This window comes from Cicer arietinum, chromosome 5 (assembly GCF_000331145.2).
Source record: "Cicer arietinum cultivar CDC Frontier isolate Library 1 chromosome 5, Cicar.CDCFrontier_v2.0, whole genome shotgun sequence".
NCBI lineage: Eukaryota > Viridiplantae > Streptophyta > Magnoliopsida > Fabales > Fabaceae > Cicer > Cicer arietinum.
Genome location: NC_021164.2, coordinates 73,858,912 through 73,884,022, shown reverse-complemented (window position 1 = coordinate 73,884,022; position 25,111 = coordinate 73,858,912). Strand labels below are relative to the sequence as shown.

The following is a 25,111-nucleotide window of genomic DNA, read 5'->3' as shown; positions in this document are numbered from 1 at the left end:
TGTTTTCTTTCTAAAGTGTAATTATTTCCTTGTAATGGACTCATTTATGTTATACATAGATTCCTCTTTTTTTTTTTTTAGTGTAAAAAAGTTAAAATATTCCCGTAAAATAATAAGCTGGTATCGTAGATCCCACAAAAAAATTATATAGATATTGTACGTTAGAAAACTAATTTTTTTTTTATGGAGTGCTCATTTTGTTTACTGAATTTGTACCTGAGTAATAAACACTTATGATTCTATGAACGTCTATATGAAAAATCAATTATTGATGATGTAAATATAAAGTTAATAAATCATAATCAATCAACATTATACATAATTATGATATTATATATAAATTAAATTATTAAAAGATTCTTAAATTTATAAAATATAGATAATATTGTTTAATTATACCGACGATAAAAAATATTTCACGTAATCAACGCATAATAACAGAAACTCTCATGTGACTATTTTAAGCTTAGGTATCATTCAAATATAGATATAGTCTATATAAATTTGTCTCATCAACACACAACATCATACATTGTTTCTAAATAAGCTGCATAATACTTGATTGTTGCATCACATATTATAGCCCAATAATTTTCAATTCACAATATGATTTGTATGAAATTACCTTTATATTAATCTCAAAACATAAGAAATTGACAATAAAACTTTATTTAGTAGTGAAGCACAGTAACATCATAGTGAAGAATGGCATCACCATTTTTGAAATCAATAGAATGAGTCTTAACATGAACAAATCCTCTAGCCAATCTAAACTTACCTCTTCCACCAACCACAGAAAGTTCACGAATTGGTTTAGTAACAGGATTCCTCGAAAACACACTAATAGAACTACCTTTGAATTTTCCAGTTGTAAATCCAAAATCAGCGTACAAAAACAAGTGTCAAATTTTCACTTTGACTCGAAGATAAATAAAAACCCTGTGCATTTCCAATTATTTTATAACTTTCATTAGGACCCTCTCTTAAGGGTCGTCGATTGCATACACGTGGCCAAAAGGGTTGGCTGATTTTGATCCAACGATGATGTTTGGCTGTGCAACTTGTACTGCAGTGGGTTTGTTTCCACTAAGAATATCAAAGAGGTAAAAATGAAGATGTGTTACTTTTTCCAAGAGTTTTAAATCTTCAATAAATAAAAAATCCAATTTAATAAAAAAAAGTTTTCAAATTAATTAATTTATTATATTATTAATTATATTACAGTTATAATTATATTATATATTATTTAGTTAGTAAAGTGTAAGACTTTGAGTTTTTTATCTGTGATTATATCAAGACTATGCCACTATTTTATATTTTTTTTAACAATTTAAGGGAAAATGTACATTAAAAATATTTCAATACTTGAATAAAAATGATCTTTTTTATATGTTTTAAAAATTATAAATAATATCTATATTAAATCTTATTTGTGATATATTAGTTTAATTAATATTTTTTTAATATTTTTTCTATAGAATTTATAGTTTTTATGTTATTATTTTTCTTTTTTAAAAGTCTTATTGATTAAAAAGTATAATTAATATAAAAATAGTGAATCCTTTCTCACCATCTTTCTTATTTTGTGTACCAGAGTAGGCATTAAATGAGAAAATTTTACTTTGTATTCCATACTTATATTTCAACTCTACATTTTATAGAAACTACTTGTCTTATTATTTTTTTTTTCAAAAACTAATTTTTCTCTCCAAAATTTAATTTGAATTTCGAAAAAATTCAGAATATTATTTTAGATCTCTTGTGTTTCAAAATCTTTAAATCTTGTGTATTGAATTTTTATTTTAAATTTTTTAGTACACTAGTATTTTTAGAAAGTCGAACTTTAAATATTGATATATAAATGTATTTTAGAAAATTTAAATATTGTACACTAAAAAGCTTTTTTAAAATTTTCCGAAATACATTTATGTATCGGAAAACTTTAAAAAAATTCTAAAATACAAATTTATTTGAAAAAACTTAAAAAAAGTTTTGTATAATACATTTATTTCTAGAAAATTCGAACTTTATGTTTTGAAAAACGTTTTTTAAGTTTTATGAATAAATCTATATTTCATAAAAAAAAATTCAAAACACTATTATTTTTCCAAAAATCTAAAGTTTGATTTTTTTTCTTTTTTAAAAAAAAGATAAAATTAAATTTTTATTAAAATTTGGAAATAGAAATATAAATTTTAGAGGTATAAGGTAAAAACTTGAATTTTTTAATATAATTTTATTAAAAATGTTAAATTATTCAATTTAAATTCATTTTGAAAGGAATACATCATAGAAGACCATATATATAAATATTAATGTGTGTAAAATCTTTAGAATTCATTTTTTCTTGTATGGCTAACTCTATACCTTGCAACATGGCCGAGATAATGCACTACATTATTTTCTCTCTCGGACTTTCGGTCTTCTTAAACTTAATCACAATTAATAAAATATTTTCTTTTAAAATTGAAGCTCTTCATCCACAATGAATAAAAAATTGTAATAATTTATTATTATTATTATTATTATTATTATTATTATTATTATTATTATATTACTTCACTATTTATTTTGTTCTGGGTTACTTGATTTAATTAAAAATATACAATAACCAGAAAATAATAAAATTGACTTAGCAACAAAATTGGGCTGAAGCCAGCACACATTCAGGCTTCTGCTACCATCGAAGAAAAATTGGAGAAATGGGCGGTAAAATAAATTAAACAGAATTTGACGGCGGGACTTTCCTCACCTTCATATTTCTAAAAAACCACATAATTCTAGAACTATACTTCCACACTGTAATTTATCCAGAAGTGTAGTATACTACTTGTAGACAACAATATGTTTTTTTCAAACGTATTCATCCAAAGTCATGTTAAATATTGGATCAACTAAATCCAATTCATTCTTACACAGCAAGGCTATTTTCATATGCAAGCAAGTCACAATCATTCTTCTACAAGGCATCACGAGCAGCTATTCGGCAAGTTATCGCATCTGCAAGTGATGATATTCCAAGTTCCGCGGATGGTATCTTGTAATTCTGAAACATAACAAATTATTGAATATGCTCGTTGGCACAAAAAAGATGCAAAGTGATAAGGATCAGAACCCACACAAACCTTTTGTATCAGGGATTGGTTTGCTCTGCCTTCCAACTCCTCCAGGTCGATCTCTTTGCCAATGACAAGTTTCTCTAGGGCTTTTACCTAATAAAGAGAGAGATATATCATTTTAGTTGTGAGGGAGAGGAAAAATGGGTGCCGTGATTTATTGTAGAATCTTCTCACCTCATCAGGAGTAGCATCAAATCGTGCAGCAAGGATATAAGTTGTGCTTTCAGAGATGCCATATCTTTTTAAAGATTCGGTAATCTAGTTACAAGACATGCTGAAATTAGAAACTCTAATTGGAAATATAAACTACAATAGGTTAAACAGCAATACATAGTTACATGCTTGGACCCTGAGTAGTTGTAAACAAGCTCTGAATGAAGAGTGCGCGTGGTCAATGAGTCCCGTGACTTGGCTACGAGTGTCTTGTGTGCAGCTGCTAGAACTGGGAAAATATCTGGAATCTGGTGCAGTTGAGAATAGTGGTACAGCATTAGAAAGAAGCGAAATTGTTAACAGTCACAGTTAAGAATATAAGTAACAGCATAATTGGGATCCTCTTGTTACCAACAGAAGAGGGTCATGTTATAAGAGAGAAAGAAACAAAAGAAAATTAGTAGATCCTCAAATAAGTGTGGGTCATAATGTCCAATTAATTACTTCTGTATATTTGCTCTCATAACATGACCTTCTCTTGTGAGCGAGTGGGTAAAATCAGATGATCTTGATCCTCTTGTAAATGGGGTTGGACATAACATAAAACACAATACAGGAAATTATACAAGTGAAGCATTGAGGAATGCAACTTCTGGCTCCAATGTCCCAGCTTGCATACTTTCCAATAGCTCCCTACGATAACAATAATTACATAGTATACTTCAGCTAAAAGAAGGGTCTTAATCTTCTGAATCAATTACAAATAAATAGATTAGTATTTTTATAATGTATATCTGCTTTTACATATCAGTGTATATAATATGACCATAAATAAAATTCGCATTGCTTTCTTGATTAGGAAAAATTAGCATTCGAAATACCGATAATCATAAATGAATTGTCAAAACAGCACAACTAGCACCAAATGTTATTAATTGCTGCCAAAACACTAGTGAGAACAAAGCAAGTTAAACTCTAACTACGGTTAGACTGAATTTTGAGATTAAGTGATCCGTATTGTCTATAGCAATATTTGATGGCCACTCGGAAACAAGCATGCACCTTGATAACCTTTTAAAGTAGCGTAATAAACAAAAAAGTGAGAAAGTGTTGAACCTCTAATCTAAACATAATTCTGTACATAACAACACCTCCTTGACACTTGTCAGATAGCACAAGAAAAAAATCTTAATTTTGAACTGATTCTAGATACAAACAAGTTGATCATAATATTTGACTTTCATTTATGGGTGACATTTCTATAACACTTTTCACATTTTCAGAACATTCAGTCCACCTTTAATATTTAGTAGCATAATAATCATATAAAAACAGAGAAAGAGGGGGAGAACAAGGGACTAACTTTGAATTGGCTACGTCGATGTAGAGTGCAAGATAAAGAGTGGTCCCATTTATGTTGATAAACTTCATAGCTTTTGCTTTGAATCTGTAAAGAAAGCAATAACTGTTAAACAAAATAGGGAGGGAAACAGGAAAAGAAAGCAACCTCCCAAATTATGTTTTGTACTTATTCTCCAACATGCCAATTCTCTTCACTACTTTTTTTTCTGCATTTCCTCTTAATTTATCAAGAAAGAAAGTTATTTTCACTGACTTAGTCAATGAATGAGTAATCAAATATTATACTTGGCTACTTGCATAGATAAGCCTAAAAGCTATCAATCAAATTTTAGTTTTTTGACACAGACAGTGGAATTTGAGTACGTGCATCCCTTTCTCAAAACAAATCTCAAGTGGACACTACCCTAGGTATTGGGTATTGATATTCATTAACCCTTATTTTCTTGATTGCAGCATTCATCAATCGTCCATATAGAAACAGAGTTGAGTTTCAGGAGATTTGGAACATTATTGGTTGTGGGATTATATATCAGAATTAATTAAAATAAACGAAATTGTTTTTTACCCTAAACAAAAAACCTAAGAAAACATTAATTGGGATTATCAATCAGAATAAACGAAATCATATTTTGCCCTAAACAAAACCTAACAAAACAGTTCATGAGACAAAAAATAAAACAAAACTATTAATGTTTGAAAGCAAATTCCTAAATAATATCTTAAAATCACAATGCAGAGAAATGGCATATGAAAAAACTCACCAAGAACGCTCCTAATTTGCGAACCAAAAGCTCAAACCGATAACTTAATAGAGTCGAGTGAGAAATTGCAAGATGAATGAAGTCGTGCGTAGAATGGAATAGTGATTTGAGAAATAAAATTCTACTGGACTCGCGCGAAATGGATTGTAGCTAACATAGAAATAAAAATACTTTTTATACTTACACCCACTAATTTCCTTTTACACCCCTCTTACGCATATTTACTATTTAGCATCGATAAAAAACATTTTCTCTCCATATATATATATTATAAAAAAATTATGCGAAAAATTGTATATATTTTATAAACAATAAAAAATCAATTTATTTATTTATAAAAATATATATTTATTAATTAATAAAGATTCCATATGAAATTGTGAATATATGTAAAACACTAACGATATCACATAGATTATGCGTGATTAGAGATAAAGAATAGATACTATCAGTGAAAAGGTTCATGGTTTAATTTTATATTTTCAGTAAATATAAATTAAATATTTTATTTGATTTGTTTATAAACAAATAATATTAATGTAAATCGAATAATCTAGCAAGGTACGTATATCATGAGCCAAAACTAACCGCTGTTACTTGTGTGGACGTGAGTGTGTGTATACTTTTCAACATGTGTCTACTAAATCTAAATCTGTTGGGCGGTTGAATTATGGCACAAAGAAATGAGATTGTAGTGAAAGTGGGAGTTGTACTTTGACTTAACAATAAGCGACCAAGTTTGAAGTAAAATAACGACGGTGACTAAATTTTAAATTTTTTAATAAATAAATAAAAATTATAATATTATATATATATACAATTAGTTAGCTAGGTACGTAGCTTGATATAATACCTTTGAAAAGGATACGTGTGGGTGTGAATGCGTGTACTTTTCAGTGGACGACTATATATAAAGATATTTTTGTAAGTATATATATATAAGTTAGTTATAGTAGAAGCGAGTGAAGCATGAAGAAGGAAAGTATGGTGATGAAGAGCAAGTATTACTTAGTCATATTGATGATGATGTTGGGTGGTGGAGGAGTTATTGCAGAAATAGTGAAAGTGGGAGTTGTACTTGATCTTACCAATGGAACTGTTGGAAAGATTGGATTGAGGTGCATCAAAATGTCCCTTTCAGATTTCTACCTCTCTCATTCTCATTCTTATCACAAAACCACTATCCAACTTATCGTCAGGGATTCTCTTCGTGACGTCGTCACCGCCGGTCAACAAGGTAATTCATTAATGGCTATTGCTTTCTGTATGTATGAATTTAATGATTTGGTAAACTCACAATATTATGCTTAACTTCACAATGCAACCTCTTAAATTAATACTAAATTGCTAAACTCAACCATCGGATTTTTTATTTGCATAATCATTACTTCACTTTTAATCAACTATTAAAAACCTAATTTTTATTTTTATTTCATGTTTCAGATTTATTATCCTTTTATCAATTCAGCAATGTGTCTTCGTACCCGCAACTAAAAACTTGAATCGATAAGACAAATGGTACGCACCAATAGTAACTAGTAAAGAGATTATATACGTCAGTCCAAAACATTTTTCATACCTTACAGCTCACATCTTGTCGTTTATTTACCCTCTTCTCTCTTCATTTTGTTCTTATTCAAAACAGGAACATGTTTTATACTTCTTCCGTTTGACAAATTTTCATATAAAAAATATGAATTATAAATTATAAATTATTTTACAAAACTATTCTCTATTGTAAGTCATTTTGAATTATACAAAAAATTAAACACTTGGTAGTATTTATTCTAGTAGTCTTTACATAAAAATAACAATTATTTGCATAATAATTAATAATTATTGAAAAAATTTAAAGACTTTTTAAATTGTGTGCAAAAAACTTAACCATGAAAGATTTGGAATGTAGTAGTAATATACATGATAACAGAATTGGAACTAAAAAATAAAATAAAGCAAAACAATGCGAATGTTTCATAATAATTATTGAAACAAAAAATCATCTAATATGTGGTTTTGATGATAAACAGCTATCGATCTCATAAAAAATGAGAAAGTGCAAGCCATAATTGGACCAACAACAACAATGGAAGCAAATTTTATGATTGAACTTGGAGACAAAGCTCACATACCCATTGTAACATTTTCAGCAACAAGCCCTTCACTTGCATCACTTCAAAGTCCATATTTTTTCCAAGTATCACAAAATGATTCATCACAAGTAAAAGCTATCACCTCAATTATCCAAGCTTTTGGTTGGAAAGAAGTGGTCCCCATTTACATAGATAATAGTTTTGGTGAAGGTCTCATTCCTTACTTAATCACTGTTCTTCAACAAGCTTATATTAGAGTTCCATATCTTAGTGCAATTTCAATTTCAGCCACGGATGAAATTATCATTGAAGAGCTTCATAAATTAATGACTACTATATCAACAAAAATATTTGTTGTGCATATGTCGCAAAATCTTGGCTCTCGATTATTTACCTTAGCTAGAAAAATTGGAATGATGAGTCAAGGCTATGTTTGGATAGTAACCGATAGTATGGCTAATTTATTCAATTCATTGAATATTTTGGTGAAGGAATCAATGAAGGGTGTATTAGGTGTTAGGCCTTATATTCCAAGAACAAAAAAGCTTGAAAATTTTAGAGCTAGATGGAAAAGAAAATTTCCAAGTGACAATGAAACACTTTTTGACACAAATTTGAACGTTTTCGGAATATGGGCTTATGATGCTACTACATCATTAGCAATGGCTATTGAGAATGTTGGAATTGGTCAACAAAATGGTGAGAAATTGAGTGAGGCTTTGTCAAACATTACATTTAATGGACTTGGTGGTGATTTTAGTGTTGTTGGTGGGAAGTTAAATGTATCAATATATGAGATAATTAATGTGATGGGTGATGGGGAAAAGAAGGTTGGATATTGGACACCAGATAAAGGGTTGACTAAAAATTTGGACAGAAAAGACATAAACAATAGCACATATTCTTTTTCTAAAAATGATATTGGATCAATCCTATGGCCAGGGGATATGCATTGTATTCCAAAGGGATGGGAAATTCCAACTATTGGGAAGAAGTTGAAGATAGGTGTTCCAGTTAGAAAGAACTACACTGAATTTGTGAAAATAACACATGATAATAGTACCAATTCAAGACCACCCACTCCATATTTTTCCAAATATCACAAAATGATTCATCACAAGTAAAAGCTATCACCACAATTATCCAAGCTTTTGGTTGGAAAGAAGTGGTCCCCATTTACATAGACAATAGTTTTGGTCAAGGTCTCATTCCTAACTTAACCAATGCTCTTCAACAAGCTTATATTAGAGTTCCATATCTTAGTGCAATTTCAATTTCAGCCACGGATGAAATTATCATTGAAGAGCTTCATAACTTAATGACTACTATATCAACAAAAATATTTGTTGTGCATATGTCGCAAAATCTTGGCTCTCGATTATTTACCTTAGCTAGAAAAATTGGAATGATGAGTCAAGGCTATGTTTGGATAGTAACCGATAGTATGGCTAATTTATTCAATTCATTGAATATTTTGGTGAAGGAATCAATGAAGGGTGTATTAGGTGTTAGGCCTTATATTCCAAGAACAAAAAAGCTTGAAAATTTTAGAGCTAGATGGAAAAGAAAATTTCCAAGTGACAATGAAACACTTTTTGACACAAATTTGAACGTTTTCGGAATATGGGCTTATGATGCTACTACATCATTAGCAATGGCTATTGAGAATGTTGGAATTGGTCAACAAAATGGTGAGAAATTGAGTGAGGCTTTGTCAAACATTACATTTAATGGACTTGGTGGTGATTTTAGTGTTGTTGGTGGGAAGTTAAATGTATCAATATATGAGATAATTAATGTGATGGGTGATGGGGAAAAGAAGGTTGGATATTGGACACCAGATAAAGGGTTGACTAAAAATTTGGACAGAAAAGACATAAACAATAGCACATATTCTTTTTCTAAAAATGATATTGGATCAATCCTATGGCCAGGGGATATGCATTGTATTCCAAAGGGATGGGAAATTCCAACTATTGGGAAGAAGTTGAAGATAGGTGTTCCAGTTAGAAAGAACTACACTGAATTTGTGAAAATAACACATGATAATAGTACCAATTCAAGACCACCCACCGGCTTCTGTATTGAAGTCTTCAAAGCTGTGTTGGAAGTGTTGCCTTATGCCTTTCCACCATATGAATTTGTTCCATTTGCAAAGCCTGATGGTGATATGGCAGGAACTTATGATGAGTTGATCACTCAACTTTACCTTGGGGTACTCTCTCTCTCTCTCTCAACTTTGTGATGGATAACATATATTGTTTCCTTCCTCTAATGAAATGAATAAAGCAGTTATTTTTGGATTTACAGAAATATGATGCGGTAGTGGGTGATGTAACAATAATTGCAAACAGATCCAACTATGTTGATTTCACAATGCCATACACAGAATCTGGTGTGACAATGATTGTTTCACTGAAAGACAAGAGAAAGAAAAATGCATGGACTTTTTTGAAGCCACTTACATGGGATCTTTGGGTAACATCGGCTTGTTCATTTGTATTCATTGGATTTGTTGTATGGGTCCTTGAACATCGAATAAACAATGATTTCAGGGGACCACTCTCTCATCAGATTGGCACAAGCTTATGGTTTTCTTTCTCAACTATGGTCTATGCTCATAGTAAGTGTCCTTCATCAAACATGCATAAACCTTTTACCTTTTAATATAAAAATAATATATACATAATAATATTTTAATTAAGATGTTTATCAAAATTGAGTCTTAGTGATAACTATCTCATATTGATCACAGGAGAGAAAGTGGTGAGCAACTTGGGTAGATTTGTGGTGATAGTATGGGTTTTTGTGGTTCTAATTTTGGTTCAAAGTTACACTGCAAACTTAACTTCACTCTTAACAATTGAACAACTAAGTCCAGCTATTACAGATGTTCACCAACTTCTAAAGAATAAGATGAATGTTGGCTATCTCAAAGGTTCTTTTGTTTATGGAATCTTGAAGAACTTAGGTTTTCAAGATTCACAGCTCATAACTTATCAATCCCCTGAAGAATGTAATGAGCTTTTCATAAAAGGAACTGTAAATGGTGGCATTGATGCTGCTTTTGATGAAGTTCCATATGTTAAGCACTTTCTTGGAACTTATAGTTGTTCAAAGTATGTCATGGTTGAACCAAGATTTAAAACTGGTGGTTTTGGCTATGTAAGTTGTGCTCTCTCTCTCTCTAATAATAATAATAATATTATTATTATTTTTATTTAAATGTAGTCTTTTTCTTATTTTGTCTCATTTTTAAAATGTAGTGAGTAATAAATTGATTTTTGTGGAGTGAATTTGTAGGCATTCCCAAAAGGTTCACCTCTTGTAGCTGACATTTCAAGGGCAATCTTAAATGTGACTCAAGGAGACAAAATGAAATCAATTGAGAATTTATGGTTCAAGAATAATAGTTGTCTGGATTCTAATGCAGAAATTTCATCTAATAACAGTCTTGGCTTAGAAAGCTTTTGGGGTCTATTTCTCATTGCAGGTTTATCTTCCTTATTAGCACTCCTAATCTTTGTGGTGACATTTCTTTATCAGCACAAACATATTTGGTTAGACAGTAATACAGGTACTTCAATATGGAGAAGTATTAAAGTCTTGGTAAGGGTATTTGATCAAAGAGACTTGGACAGTCACACATTCAAGAAAAGTAAAATGATTGGAAGTAAAAATGAAAGCATTGGTGCGGATCATGATGATTTAGGTGTAGTTGAGGCCTCTCCAGGTACACATTGTCCACCTAGTCCATCTAGTCAAACCGAATCAAACTTTTTTGTTTATGGTGATTTTAATCCAAAACATGGTGATATTAATCATTCTCAAAACACAGAAATAGAAGTTGCGCATATTACGAATGAAGAAGTTTCCACTATGAACAACTGTGAAATTAACTCTCAAGCAACGTGACATCATCTACAATTGTAACATTATGCTCCAAAAAATTGTATTAGTTCAAAATTAATTTTGTATCTCACTTGTGATAGTTGATTAATGAAGATATAAAAATTGCCCATTATATTTTTGGGCATGGTATTATTTAGTCCATATGGAAATGAACTTGACGATGACATAGAGAGAATGTAGCTAATTATTATCAAATACTCTTTTTATAGTACTTGAGATAGTATTTTGTTACTTGTGCATTTTGAATTTACCTAGTGTAGATTAGTGAATATGAAAAAAATTAAAATGAAAAAGACAAAGCTAAGAAACTCAGAATACATATAAGGAAATGCATGTACATTAATGCTCCAACATGTCCTAAGCTTAATAAGAAAAATAATATTGCAGATCTATACAACTAAAGGTATGCACTAGAGAAGGATAAAAAAACGCGATACATTAATTACAAAACTTTCCTAAACTCTTATTCTTTAATACAAGAAGAAATTACATACAAGTGTATTATCATTTTAGGTATTGTTCAATAAAGTCTTTTAATATTTGGAAACTCACTGGTCTTTCATCATAGATTGCGTCACCTTGACATTAATCTTGTTATGAGAAATTGCAGATGAAAAGTGATTTGAGAAACAAAATTCTAATGGACTCGCGTGAAATGGATTGTAGCTAACATAGAAATAGAAATACTTTTTATACTTATACCCACTAATTTCCTTTTACACCCCCTCTTACACGTGTTTACTCTTGCGATAAAAAAACATTTCATATATTATATATTTTAATAAAAAAAGTTGTGTTATGTTTACTTTTCTATTTTTATTTCTTAAAATCTGTGTTAATTGATGTTTGAAGTGAAAAATTGTAGATATTTCTATAAATAATATTTTTATTGTTTTTCTTATTTTTAGAAATATATATTTATTGACTAATATTTCATCTTCTTTTCACATTAATAATTCATTTTAAAAATATCTCATCAATAAAATCAATACGTCTTTTAAAAAATGAAAACACAAATAAAATTCTCAAAGTAAATGAGACCTAAATAATTAGAATTCCTAAAATATATGTTGTCTCATATTTATTTATTTTTTGAAGAAGTTTAGTAGATATGCAGGAAAAAAATAATTTCACACTAATATTTAATGAGAGTTATTTATTTTGTCATATATTATCATAAAAATAGAGTGAAGTGGTATGATGTTTTCATATTAGATGTGGGAGTAAAAAAATTTACACTAACAATATATACCTATTTTTTCCCTAAAATTAAGAAACCATTTTTCATTTTTCAATCTTCCTCGTCACCGCTATTTCTTTCCTACCATATATCCAAATGTAAGAAAAAAATAATTGTTTTTTATTTTCCTAACATAAGTTTTTTTTAATCTTATTTGCGATACATTAATTTACATTTTATGTAAGTAAAATTTATTGTGATTTTTGTTGTTTATTTGTTAAATTTAATATATTAGTTTTTAAAATATATTTAGTTATTATTCTTTATATTTGATATATTCATAGAATTTATGCTAGTTTTGCCGCACAAACTCAGTTCAGTTCATCAAGTACATAACTTAATTCAAATATACCTATTGTCAACTTAATTCAAATATACATGATTAAACTAATAAAGATTCTATAAAAAATTGTAGATATATTTAAAAAGTTAAAAATGACAAATGTCATATAGATTGTATCATTAGAAAAAATTGTTATAGAGTGTAAAAGTTTTACGCCGTTAGTATATTACAACTATTTATGAAATGAATATTTTTTATAAAATTTAAATATTTTAAATGATTTGTATATTATCGATGTAAATAAATTAAATTTATAATTAGAAACTTCAATAATACATAAAAAGTTAACATATTTTAATATTATTAAATTAAATTACCAATAGATGAATAATATATCATCTATTAACAAAAGTTTTAATTTAGTTAATTTTAATAAATATTATAGTAATACATGTAAAGATTAAAAATAATAAAAAAATTGGTAGTATCCGGAAACACCATAGTTTTTATTGAACAGTAGAAATTATCCTATTAATTGAATAATGAAGCAAGGTACGTATAGCATGCGCGAAAGCTACGCGCTGTTAGTTGTGTGGACGTGAGTGTTTGTATACTTTTCTAACAGTCGACGAGTCCTCGATGTTTGTTTGGGGGTAGAATTAGAAATATTTTGGGAGTAATCAACTCGAGTATGGTGATGAAGAGCAAGTATTACTTTCTCATATTGTTGATGATGTTGGTTGGTGGAGGAGTTATTGCTGAAATAGTGAAAGTTGGAGTTGTACTTGATCTTACCAATGAAACCGTTGGGAAGATTGGATTAAGCTGCATCAAAATGTCCCTCTCTGATTTCTACCTCTCTCATTCTCATCACAATACCACTATCCAACTTATCGTTAGGGATTCTCATGGGGACGTCGTCACCGCCGCTAAACAAGGTAATTCATTGCATCTCTTTTCTTTATCTACAGATTTCTGTTCTCGTGTTTGGATTTAACTGATACCTCATCTTCTTAATTTAATCTAATCTACTTGTTAATTTGAAGAAACAAATTAGTATATAATATATAACAATAGACTCGTCTCTCTATTTGTCAAAATATCGAGTAGTACTATTTATTGCGAAAGATTTATATCAAAAATACAAAAATATATTAGGTTTACCAATTAACTATTGAATAATCATATTGCGAAAGTAAATAGTTATAATTTCTAAGTGATAGAAGATTTTAGATATTATTTTTCTCTTTTTTGCAAACATCTCTTATAACAATTATTAATTTCATTATTAAAAACATTACAAAAATGTGTTAGAGAATAGTTAAATTTAAAGAAAAACAATGTATATTTTTAAATCTAATGATTCCTACATGTGCAACATCATATTTTGCATTTGTAGTTGAATATCCAACTAAATTTTTTATGTTTCTCTTAAAATCATTATTTTTATATAAAACAATTAGACAAATATCAGAGCAAATTTTAAAAATTAAAAAACAGTTACAGAAAAATATATTTAAATCACTCATCATTATCAAGGAGATCTTGATGCTATCAAAGCATATTTTATCACTTCTCCGCTAATTCTAATTGATTTATCGTAAGTCCAAATTGATAGATTCCATTTGACTTAGTTGAAAAATAAAATAAATAAACAATTAACCCAATGCTAATTTTTAAAAACAAAATACTCCGTATAAAAAATAAGAGAAGTGTGAACAAGCTGGTTGAACAAGATCTCATAATCAACAAAGTGTATCTCTAGGGTCAACAATCTCAATTCAACATGCTGTAACTCTTAAATTAATACAAAATTTGTAAAGTCAACCATCTGAGATTTTAATTGTATTATAATTACTTAGTGTAGAATGAAATATAAAAAATATATCAATTGGATTTTAAAACTCATTATTTATCTTTATTACCTAATTTAATCGACAAAATACTACAATTAAATTAAATATTATATTTTAAATTTAAATTTAAAATATTGAAATTATGCGCAAATTTTTTTACAATTTCAACACAAACTTTTAAAAATTTAGTCAAATACAACTTTTTAAATATATTTTTTATTTATATTTCATTTTCAATTTTGACATAAATGTGCCAAAAAACCTTGAATCAATAATACAAATGGTACGTACCAATAGTAAACTAGTAAAGAGATATATACGTAACGTGAGTCCAAAACATTTTTCATAGCTTACAGCACACATCTTGTCGTCTATTTCCCTTATTCTGTATCCGTTTTGTTCGGATATAAACTGCGTGCTTTATATATGTTTAAACTTTGACTTATTTTTAGATTTAGGCCACTACATCTTTTATATCATCCACTCCTTTTTTTTTCTTCGGTTGCCCAACTCAAGATATATTGACATCTTCAACAATTATAAAAGAAGATATTTTTTTATTTGATCTAAACAAGAGGTGATATTTTTTTATTTGATCTAAAAAAGAGGTGATATTTTTTTGACTCATAATATATACACTAATTTTATTAAATTATTAAATTTTTATTTAAAATTTATTTTTCAGACATTTTAAAATAAATAAAATATTATTTATTCAATAATTTAATTGATTTTGTGTGATATTTTTTTAATAATAAAGTTTATATGTGGTTTTGAATGTGTTGGATTCTGTAGACTAATTTGCATTTGGCTTTAATAAATCCTACTTGTTTGGGGCATCATTGGACTTTGCACAAGTTTGCAAATTTGATAGGAATGTTAAGTAGGGATCGTATTGGTAGTAAATTGTAAATTATGTGGACCAAATAGATAATGACACAATGATGAAACAACTTTAATCTACAAATTTGGATGAAAGAATTAAAGTGAATAATATTTGACAGTGACTTATTTGAAATGTTTAAAATATCAAAAATATATTACTATATATTCAAATACACATACTTTCAAAATCTCATTGTTTTGATGTATTAAGATAATTTATTTTTACGACATTTTTTTATGTTTTGATCGATTTATGCTAGTAGCTTTTATATAAAAATAAGAATTTGCATAATAATAATTATTATTATTAAAAAAAATTAAAGACTTTTTAAATTGTGTGTAAAAAACTTAAACTAAGAAAGATTTGGAATGTAGTAGTAATATACATGATAACAAAATTGCAACTAAAAAAATAAAGCAAAACACTGCAAATGTTTTATAATAATTATTGAAACTAATAATCATTGAATGTGTGGTTTTGATGATAAACAGCCATCGATCTCATAAAAAATGAGAAAGTGCAAGCCATAATTGGACCAACAACAACAATGGAAGCAAATTTTGTGATTGAACTTGGAGACAAAGCTCACATACCCATTGTAACATTTTCAGCAACAAGCCCTTCACTTGCATCACTTCAAAGTCCATATTTTTCCAAATATCACAAAATGATTCATCACAAGTAAAAGCTATCACCACAATTATCCAAGCTTTTGGTTGGAAAGAAGTGGTCCCCATTTACATAGACAATAGTTTTGGTCAAGGTCTCATTCCTAACTTAACCAATGCTCTTCAACAAGCTTATATTAGAGTTCCATATCTTAGTGCAATTTCAATTTCAGCCAAGGATGAAGTTATCATTGAAGAGCTTTATAAACTAATGACTACTATATCAACAAAAATATTTGTTGTGCATATGTCACCAAAACTTGGCTCTCGATTGTTTAACTTAGCTAGAAAAATTGGAATGATGAGTCAAGGCTATGTTTGGATAGTAACCGATAGTATGGTTAATTTATTCAATTCATTGAATTTTTTGGAGAAGGAATCAATGGAAGGTGTATTAGGTGTTAGGCCTTATATTCCAAGAACAAAAAAGGTTGAAGATTTTAGAGCTAGATGGAAAAGAAAATTTGTAAGTGATAATCCAACACTTTTTGACACAAATTTGAACGTTTTTGGAATACGGGCTTATGATGCTACTACATCATTAGCAATGGCTATTGAGAATGTTGGAATTGGTCAACAAAATGGTGAGAAATTGAGTGAGGCTTTGTCAAACATTACATTTAATGGACTTGGTGGTGATTTTAGTGTTGTTGGTGGGAAGTTAAATGTATCAATATATGAGGTCATTAATGTGATGGGTGATGGGGAAAAGAAGGTTGGTTATTGGACACCAGATAAAGGGTTGACTAAAAATTTGGACAGAAAAGACATAAACAATAGCACATATTCTTTTTCTAAAAATGATATTGGATCAATCATATGGCCAGGGGATACGCATTATGTTCCAAAGGGATGGGAAATTCCAGCTATTGGAAAGAAGTTGAAGATAGGTGTTCCATTTAAAAATGGGGACAACTACACTGAATTTGTGAAAATAATACATGATAATAATACCAATTCAACACAAGTCACTGGTTTCTGTATTGAAGTCTTCAAAGCTGTGTTGGAAGTGTTGCCTTATGCCTTTCCACCATATGAATTTGTTCCATTTGAAAAGCCTGATGGTGAAATGGCAGGAACTTACGATGAGTTGATCACTCAACTTTGCAATGGGGTACTCTCTGTCTTCTTTTTTTTTCCATATATTTTCTTAAGTCTCCTCTTATAAATGTCAATGATTCTTTCATCGTGAGCATTTCTTATGGCCATATCACAATCTTTGTTATTATAGAAACTTGCAGTCGGTCGTAGTAACATAAAAACTCTTGATGACACGACTATATATATGTAGTTGTGGACCTTTATTTAAAACTTTCACATGGACATTATATTTTGATTAATTTTTTAATGAAATTAATTATAAAAAAAAAGGTGATTTTGGATTTACAGAAGTTCGATGCAGTAGTGGGGGATATAACAATAATGACTAACAGGTCAAAGTGTGTTGATTTCACAATGCCATACACAGAATCTGGTGTGACAATGGTTGTATCACTGAAAAACAAGAGAAAGGAAAATGCATGGGCTTTTTTGAAGCCACTTACATGGGATCTTTGGGTAACATCAGCTTGTTCATTTGTATTCATTGGATTTGTTGTATGGGTCCTTGAACATCGAATAAACAACGATTTCAGGGGACCACTCTCTCATCAGATTGGCACAAGCTTATGGTTTTCTTTCTCAACTATGGTCTATGCTCATAGTAAGTGTCATTCATCAAACATGCATAAACCTTTTACCTTTTCATAAAAAAAAAAATGTATACATAATAATATTTTAATTAAGATGTTTATCAAAATTGAGTCTTAGTGATAAATATCTCATATTGATCACAGGAGAGAAAGTGGTGAGCAATTTGGGTAGACTTGTGGTGATAGTATGGGTTTTTGTGGTTCTAATTTTGGTTCAAAGTTACACTGCAAGCTTGACTTCACTCATAACAGTTGAAGAACTAAGTCCAGCTATTACAGATTTCAATCAACTTCTTAAGAACAAGATGAATGTTGGCTATCTCAACGGTTCTTTTGTTTATGGAATCTTGAAGAACTTAGGTTTTCAAGATTCACAACTCATAACTTATCAATCCCCTGAAGAATGTAATGAGCTTTTCATAAAAGGAACTGTAAATGGTGGCATTGATGCTGCTTTTGATGAAGTTCCATATGTTAAGCACTTTCTTGGAACTTATAGTTGTTCAAAGTATGTCATGGTTGAACCAAGATTTAAAACTGGTGGTTTTGGCTATGTAAGTTGTGTTCTCTCTCTCAAATAATAATAATAATAAGATTTTTTTACGTAGTTTTGATTTTTCTATTTTGTCTCACTTATAATATTGATGATATGACAAGTGAGATACTTATGTGATAACTGAGTTGATAACATGAAAATGAATTCTTAAAAAAGAATTCATTAAGATAGTATTTACATCAAATTTGGTTACTTTTTTTATAGAGACTAATGTACATTTTCAAGAAATATAAATTAGTTTTGAAGTAAGAAGAATCCATTTAGAGAATCTTGTATCATCAACTGAGTTACCACATAAATATCTCACATGCCACTTCTTTGAAACTCAGCCTCAAAATCATGTACAAGTGAGGAAAAAGTCAATCATTTTAAAACCTTTGAAAGTTTTCACTTGGTAAGTTTCCATACCAAAGCTAAATCCTATTAAGTCCGCAATGTCTACCAATTTTGCCATACCCGTGTTTTCCCTTTGAGAATAAATCATCAATGAGGCAAAATAGAGGCAAAATAGAGGAATTAGCATTAATTTCGTCAAGCAAGTACTAAATTGACTTTTGTGGATTAAATTTGTAGGCATTCCCAAAAGGTTCACCTCTTGTAGCTGACATTTCAAGGGCAATCTTAAATGTGACTCAAGGAGACAAAATGAAAACAATTGAAGATGCATGGTTCAAGCAAAGTACTTGCCAAGATTCTAGTGCAGAAATTTCATCTAACAACCGTCTTGGCCTTGAAAGCTTTTGGGGTCTATTTCTCATTGCATGGATATCTTCCTTATTAGCACTCCTAATCTTTTTTGTGACATTTCTATATCAGCACAAACATATTTGGTTACACAATAATACCAGTACTTCAATATGGAGAAGTATTAAAGTCTTGGCAAGGATATTTGATCAAAGAGACTTGGACAGTCACACATTCAAGAAAAGTAAAATGATTGGAAATAAAAATGAAAGCATTTGTGCGCATCATGATGATTTAGGTGTAGTTGAGGCCTCTCCAGGTACACATTGTCCACCTAGTCCATCTAGTCAAACTGAATCAAACTTTTCCGTTTATGGTGATTTTAGTCCAAAACATGGTGATATTAATCATTGTCAAAACACAGAAATTGATGTCGCACATATTACTAATGAAGAAGTTGTCATTGTGAACAACTGTGAAATCAACTCCCAAGCAACATGATACCATCTACAATTGTAACATTATACTCCAAAAAATTGTATTAGTTCAAGATTAATTTTGTATCTCAGTTGTGATAGCTTATCAATCAAGATATAAAAATTGCCCCTTATATTTTTGGGCATGGTGATATTTAGTCCATATGGAAATGAACTTGATTATGAGATAGAGAAAATGTAGCTAATTATTATCACATACTCTTTTCATAGTACTTGAGATAGTATTTTGTTACTTGTGCATTTTCAACTTACCTAGGGTAGATTAATCAATATGGAAAAAAATGAAAATGAAAAAGACAAATCTAAGAAACTCAGAATACATATAAGGAAATACATGTACATTAATGCTCCAACATGTCCTAAGCTCCTAACTTAATAACTACTATGCAGACTCTCTTCATTACAAAACTTTCCTAAATTCTTATTCTTATACACAAGAAGAAATTACAAGTGTATTATTACTTTAGGTATTGTTCAACACAGTCTCTCAATTTTTGGAAACTCACAGGTTTTGACACAAATGAGTCCATACCATTAGCATAACACTCTTCAGCACTGTCTGATAAAGCATTTGCTGTCATCTGCATTCATATAAGACAATTATTATTTACTTCCCAATGGAAATTCACAATTTCTGAAAAAAAAAATACTAAGAATGGAATTCTTGTGTTATATGCTAATCGTTTTTTTTATAATAGTTAATAAAATAAACAACTTAAAAGATGACAGTTATTTTCTAGACAAGATGTAGTTACTGAAGAGAGTGGAAGCAATACTAATTCTTACCGCAACAATTGGGATCCGCTTTGTAGATGGAACAAAACATTCATAATCTTGATCTGATAGACTTTGCTTAATTCCAGCATTTCTTGCAGCATCCCAATTTCCTGTCTCCTCAAAAGTCCTAATCAGTTTTGTTGCTTGAAGACCATTCATAACTGGCATACAGACATCCTGTGAAAGGGAAACTATCAAATGAGATGTATTAATAGGAAAAATCTAACATAGGAACGGGCATAGGCACAAGTACTAAACACGATACTGACACGTAGACACTAGTAATAATTTGGGAAAATAAAAGTTACTGAATGTAATCACGCGTGTCAGAGTCATTATATTAGTCACCAGACATGCATTCACTTAGAAGTGTCAGTGCTACATTGATGATAATATATATCATTAAGCAGCATTGCTTGAAACTTTTAGCAAAATTAAATTGTCATGAAATAAAGCAAATTATGCATGGAGAGAAAGTGTAAAAAGATACAATTCCGAGATCCCTAACTTACCATCAGAACCAGGTCATAAGTACAGCGTTGAACCGCACGCACGGCTTCTGCTCCATTATTGACAACATCGATGTTATGACCCAACTGCTTCATCATAGATTGTGTCACCATGACATTAATCTTGTTATCTTCAACAAGAAGGATCTTAGGCTTTTTTGATATGGATTTGGTTACTTCTGAATTACTGCTGCTACTAACACATTGATTAGTTGTGTCTGCATTACCGTGAGCATTATATGGATGCTTTTTCAAAAATTTGTGCTTTATTTCTGGGGTGTGACTAGATGAACTAGCTGATTCACACATATCTGAAGCATCAACCACTGAAGATGAACCATCAACTGAACATGACCCTTTTGATATGATGTCATTAGAAGTAGAGGGAAATGAGAATGAACTCTCAGAAAATCCAGTAAATTTGTGTGGCAATAACTTGTGAGTTCTGTTTGTTCCATTAGAGGTGAATAGAGAGCCTAAAGTTGGTGGTTGGAATTGGAAGAAACATTCTGTTGTATCATCAGAAGCTGCATCATTATGCTCCATGTCTGAGAGCTCATCTGAGTAATCAGAACTATCACAAGCTATTGAGACCTTGTATGGTAGTATGAATGTGAAGGTAGAACCATGCTGTTCTTTGCTAGACACTGTTAGACGACCCCCCATCAACTCAACCTATGCAAAGTGTAAATAAATGTTGCAATTTAGCAAGTGAAGAAAACAAATGAATTGATTAACTCAAAAAAAGATTGTTGTGAAATTTACTGTAAGCTTTTCAACTCTATGCAGAAGTTACATTTTATCAATTTAGTCTAATTGAGATTTTGAGACAGTATTTTTGTTTCATAGAAATCAAACACTTGTATTTTCACTATGAACATTTTATATAGAAGAAAATCAATTATGTGTCCATCACCATGTAACTAAATACACAAGAAAGTTTACCAGGTGTTTGCATATTGCTAGTCCTAGCCCGGTGCCACCATATTTTCGAGCATGGTCTACACTGACTTGCATGTACCTTTTAAATAAACTATGTATTGCATTTTCTGTCACATTATAACATAGAAAAATTATTCATCAGATGATTACTTTTTTCTGCAAAAAAAGTAAAACTTGTGAATACGAAATAGAATTCTAGACAAACAAAAGAATAGAGATTAAGCTCAAATGTTAAGTTCTACTATACTACATAGTAGTGATAGTAGATACCTGGTATTCCAATTCCTGTATCATATACATCACAACGTATCCACACCGTTGTTTCTGTTGAGTGATGTTGATCCTCGGTGTCTCCGTTCATTGAGCATTCGCTTTTAACCGGAGATCTACACTCATCATTAAATCCATGATTTTGAGGTGTTGTTGAGAGATATTTTTTTTCTTTCACTACATTCACAGAAATAGTTGAATGGCCTGAAGTAATCTTTAGTGTGCCTTCATCTTTTGTAAAAGTTGGCTCTTGAACAACATAAAGGTTTATCCCAACTTTTCCTTCATGAGTAAACTTGATGGAATTGCTGCAAAATATTATAAAAGTTAAGTGCACAACAACAGAAACACATTAATTATATAAAAAAAATCTTTTACTTACACAATTTCAATATTATGTGCAACCAAATGAAAAAATAAAGCACTAATTAAGCATTGCTTGTGGCTAACTACAACAATTGTTGCAAAGTTTGAGACTACCCCAATTACATAAAATTTAGTACCCGATTAAATTTGTGAGAATTTGCCGAATTCTTAAAACATCACCAATGACCTGCAATTATGCATAAATCAGATGAACAATAATTTAATCAGCACTTATCAGTTGAAACCATGCTTTATGTTTTGAAGTCATGGCCATCTAGTACACTTGGTAACAGTTAGAATTGTGCATTTGTTAAATATGTCCTCACCTCGATCGGTACATCATCTGCTACATGTCCTTCTAAGGTTAAGATTTTCTGCAATGATGCTGCAGCTGTTTGAAGCACATGCTTTACTACTTCTCTCGGTCTAAATTTGGTAGCTTCCAACTTCATAACTCCTATACAAAGTCATGATTTTGGGAGATAGGAATTAGTTTATATAATTCTCAAGTTTAGATAAAACTATTATTATTAATTATAGTGACATTAATGGTTATTTTACAACTTTCCTGATATTTGAACTTTGTGCCTCGAGGCTACAAGATCAAACTTTTACCATTGAGCGAAACCTCATGGACGGTTTACACAAAACTTATAAGAGCTTGAAACGAGGATAGATTTCCAACCTGACTCAACCTTGGAAAGATCAAGTATGTCATTTATAAGTTGAAGAACCAAATCTCCTGATGATAACATGACATCCAAGAGCTGTCTTTGTTCCCTATCAAGTTTTGTGGTGGAAAGAATTTCAGCCATGCTAACAACTCCAGACAGTGGTGATCTTATCTCATGTGACATTGTTGCCAGCATTTGTTTTGCTCTCATAGTTTCCTCTATTAAAATGGTAGGGACAAAATAATAAGCTTTCTTGCTGCAAAAGCTAATTAATTTGATAAAGGAGATTTGAATGAGTGAATAACCTGTAATGTGAATGGTTTTATTCAGTTCTGTTTCCTTGGCTTTCTGAACAGCAATCTCTTCCCTAATCTTTGCCATCCTTTCTCTTTTTCTCACCTTCATTTTTCAAGAAACATAAGTATATATGCAAGTAATGAAATAGATTGCTTCAAACTGATTTAGTGAATATGTTATCTGAGCCATTCGATTTCAAATCAATGGCCGAGAAGTCAACAATAACATTTACCTGATCTGTTACATCCATTCCCATGTAATTGATTCCAATCGTCTCCCCTGCCTTGCTGAAAACAGGTTCTACATAAATCAAGAATGTCTTTGATCCAAATAGTTCTGTCTCAAAAGTGATTTCCCTTTTTGCAGGCAATCCTTTCTCCAAAACTTCTCTTTTAAAATCTTGATTCTCCTTAACACCAGATCCTGTGAATATTTCGACATCCGTTTTTCCTATGATGTCCTGAAAATTGATGAGTAATTTGAAGAGTTGGAATATTTCGGCATGCTTAAAATCTTTTTTGAAAGAACTTAGAGAAAAAGGAAATAAGTTTCTTTTGATGTATCATGAATCATATAAACCTTGCAAGAAGAATAGCTTCAACAACAAATCACTACCTCCTCTTGTAAACTTGGAAAGTGATTATAGATAAAGCGATAACGCAACTCTTTGTCCTGGAGTAAAAATTCATCAAGAAAATCAGTTGTTAAATATATGCTAATGATTTTTCTTTATAGACAAATGTTAGTTGTTAATATGCAATTATTTCAGATACATACAAAAATAAACTCGATACTAAATGATTAATATACCTGATGGCCTATAACAACAGGAGCATTTTGGAGTATGAAATGCAAGAAATTATCAGCTCTCTTCAGAATCTGTGACAGTTCTTCAACAGGTGATGACTGTCTTTCAATATTCTTGATACTTTCTAGCAACTTTTGTTCAAGTGTCTCTTCTCTTTGAACACTAGCCTCCAAAAGCTTTTCCAAGTGCATCGCTCGCTGTTTCCAGTACACAACAGTATCATACTCAGCATCAATTTCAATTCTCTTGTTTTGAACAACAACATTACTTTTCCTGCAAGGTACATCTTGTTGCCATATATCATAAATGTCATCCAATATAGAAACCGGTCGTTTATCGCCACCATATCTTTCTTCCTCAAACCTATGCTCCTCCAATATCTCCAACTTCCTTAGCTCAACATCTTGCCTTTGTTTGCTTAGGTTGTCGAGTTCTTCTCTTAGAAGACGTGCGACGTTCGCTTGCTTATACTCCCAATGTTTCATAAGATAAGCTAACTGAGAAGAACCCTTTTCTGTGAAATTTGTTAGTTCTATGAGACGCTTGAAATCGGCTATAGTTGGTTCTTCTATGATTGTTACTTCTTCTAACATGTCTTGATCATTTCCTGGCTTTTCTATGTTGAACTGTTTTCCAGCATCAGTTCCAATATCTTCTGGCCACATTGAATTGAGGACTTCAATGTCCATAATATCCTCAACACACTCTTT

General features: G+C 30.3%; 4 protein-coding genes across 5 annotated transcripts; 2 read left to right on the top strand and 2 right to left on the bottom strand.

The window, feature by feature from the left end:
- Positions 1-2,694: 2,694 nt before the first annotated feature.
- Positions 2,695-5,536, bottom strand: LOC101491460 (uncharacterized). Its single transcript, XM_004501345.4, has 7 exons — positions 5,396-5,536; positions 4,636-4,719; positions 3,899-3,965; positions 3,458-3,580; positions 3,294-3,377; positions 3,126-3,212; positions 2,695-3,046 (listed from the first exon to the last, which is right to left on the bottom strand). Exons 2-7 carry the CDS (start codon positions 4,701-4,703, stop codon positions 2,960-2,962), a joined length of 516 nt encoding a protein of 171 aa, XP_004501402.1. The 5' UTR covers positions 4,704-4,719; positions 5,396-5,536; the 3' UTR covers positions 2,695-2,959.
- A 754-nt stretch (positions 5,537-6,290) lies between these two features.
- Positions 6,291-11,538, top strand: LOC101491994 (glutamate receptor 2.7-like). Of its 2 annotated transcripts, XM_004501346.4 has the most exons (6): positions 6,291-6,632; positions 7,423-8,246; positions 9,152-9,700; positions 9,796-10,108; positions 10,241-10,650; positions 10,789-11,538. In XM_004501346.4, exons 1-6 carry the CDS (start codon positions 6,365-6,367, stop codon positions 11,398-11,400), a joined length of 2,976 nt encoding a protein of 991 aa, XP_004501403.1. In that variant the 5' UTR covers positions 6,291-6,364; the 3' UTR covers positions 11,401-11,538. The 2 variants fall into 2 exon arrangements, with proteins under 2 accessions (XP_004501403.1, XP_012571548.2); XM_012716094.3 differs by lacking the exons at positions 6,291-6,632; positions 7,423-8,246 and having other exon boundaries at positions 8,573-9,700; positions 9,778-10,108; positions 10,789-11,218; positions 11,324-11,538.
- Positions 11,539-13,462: 1,924 nt separating this feature from the next.
- LOC101492331 (glutamate receptor 2.7-like) lies at positions 13,463-19,990 on the top strand. The gene is given in 6 exon segments (XM_012716092.3): positions 13,463-13,858; positions 16,154-16,309; positions 16,312-17,444; positions 17,720-18,032; positions 18,166-18,575; positions 19,151-19,990. Coding segments are annotated over 6 exon segments (2,871 nt in total). The 5' UTR covers positions 13,463-13,611; the 3' UTR covers positions 19,763-19,990.
- A 50-nt stretch (positions 19,991-20,040) lies between these two features.
- On the bottom strand, positions 20,041-25,105 carry LOC101492661 (histidine kinase 5-like). The gene is made up of 12 exons (XM_012716154.3): positions 24,404-25,105; positions 24,209-24,265; positions 23,826-24,053; positions 23,602-23,695; positions 23,308-23,514; positions 22,949-23,079; positions 22,760-22,809; positions 22,257-22,564; positions 21,990-22,093; positions 21,048-21,719; positions 20,545-20,712; positions 20,041-20,339 (listed from the first exon to the last, which is right to left on the bottom strand). The coding sequence occupies exons 1-12, from the start codon at positions 25,088-25,090 to the stop codon at positions 20,217-20,219; spliced, it is 2,829 nt and encodes a 942-aa protein (XP_012571608.1). The 5' UTR covers positions 25,091-25,105; the 3' UTR covers positions 20,041-20,216.
- Positions 25,106-25,111: the final 6 nt, after the last annotated feature.

Bases quoted from the DNA above. Each gene is read 5' to 3' on its own strand.
- LOC101491460 (XM_004501345.4), bottom strand. From the start codon at position 4,703: ATGAAGTTTATCAACATAAATGGGACCACTCTTTATCTTGCACTCTAC. The intron at 3,966-4,635 runs GTTAGTCCCTTG...TTGTTATCGTAG, and splicing joins ATCGACGTAGCCAATTCAAA to GGAGCTATTGGAAAGTATGC. The intron at 3,581-3,898 runs GTATAATTTCCT...CAACTGCACCAG, and splicing joins CATTCCTCAATGCTTCACTT to ATTCCAGATATTTTCCCAGT.
- LOC101491994 (XM_004501346.4), top strand. From the start codon at position 6,365: ATGAAGAAGGAAAGTATGGTGATGAAGAGCAAGTATTACTTAGTCATA. The intron at 6,633-7,422 runs GTAATTCATTAA...GATGATAAACAG, and splicing joins CGTCACCGCCGGTCAACAAG to CTATCGATCTCATAAAAAAT. The intron at 8,247-9,151 runs GTTGTTGGTGGG...ATGGCTATTGAG, and splicing joins GACTTGGTGGTGATTTTAGT to AATGTTGGAATTGGTCAACA.
- LOC101492661 (XM_012716154.3), bottom strand. From the start codon at position 25,090: ATGGACATTGAAGTCCTCAATTCAATGTGGCCAGAAGATATTGGAACT. The intron at 23,080-23,307 runs GTTGGAAATCTA...GACTTTGTATAG, and splicing joins TCTTTCCAAGGTTGAGTCAG to GAGTTATGAAGTTGGAAGCT. The intron at 22,094-22,256 runs GTATCTACTATC...ATAATGTGACAG, and splicing joins TACAGGAATTGGAATACCAG to AAAATGCAATACATAGTTTA.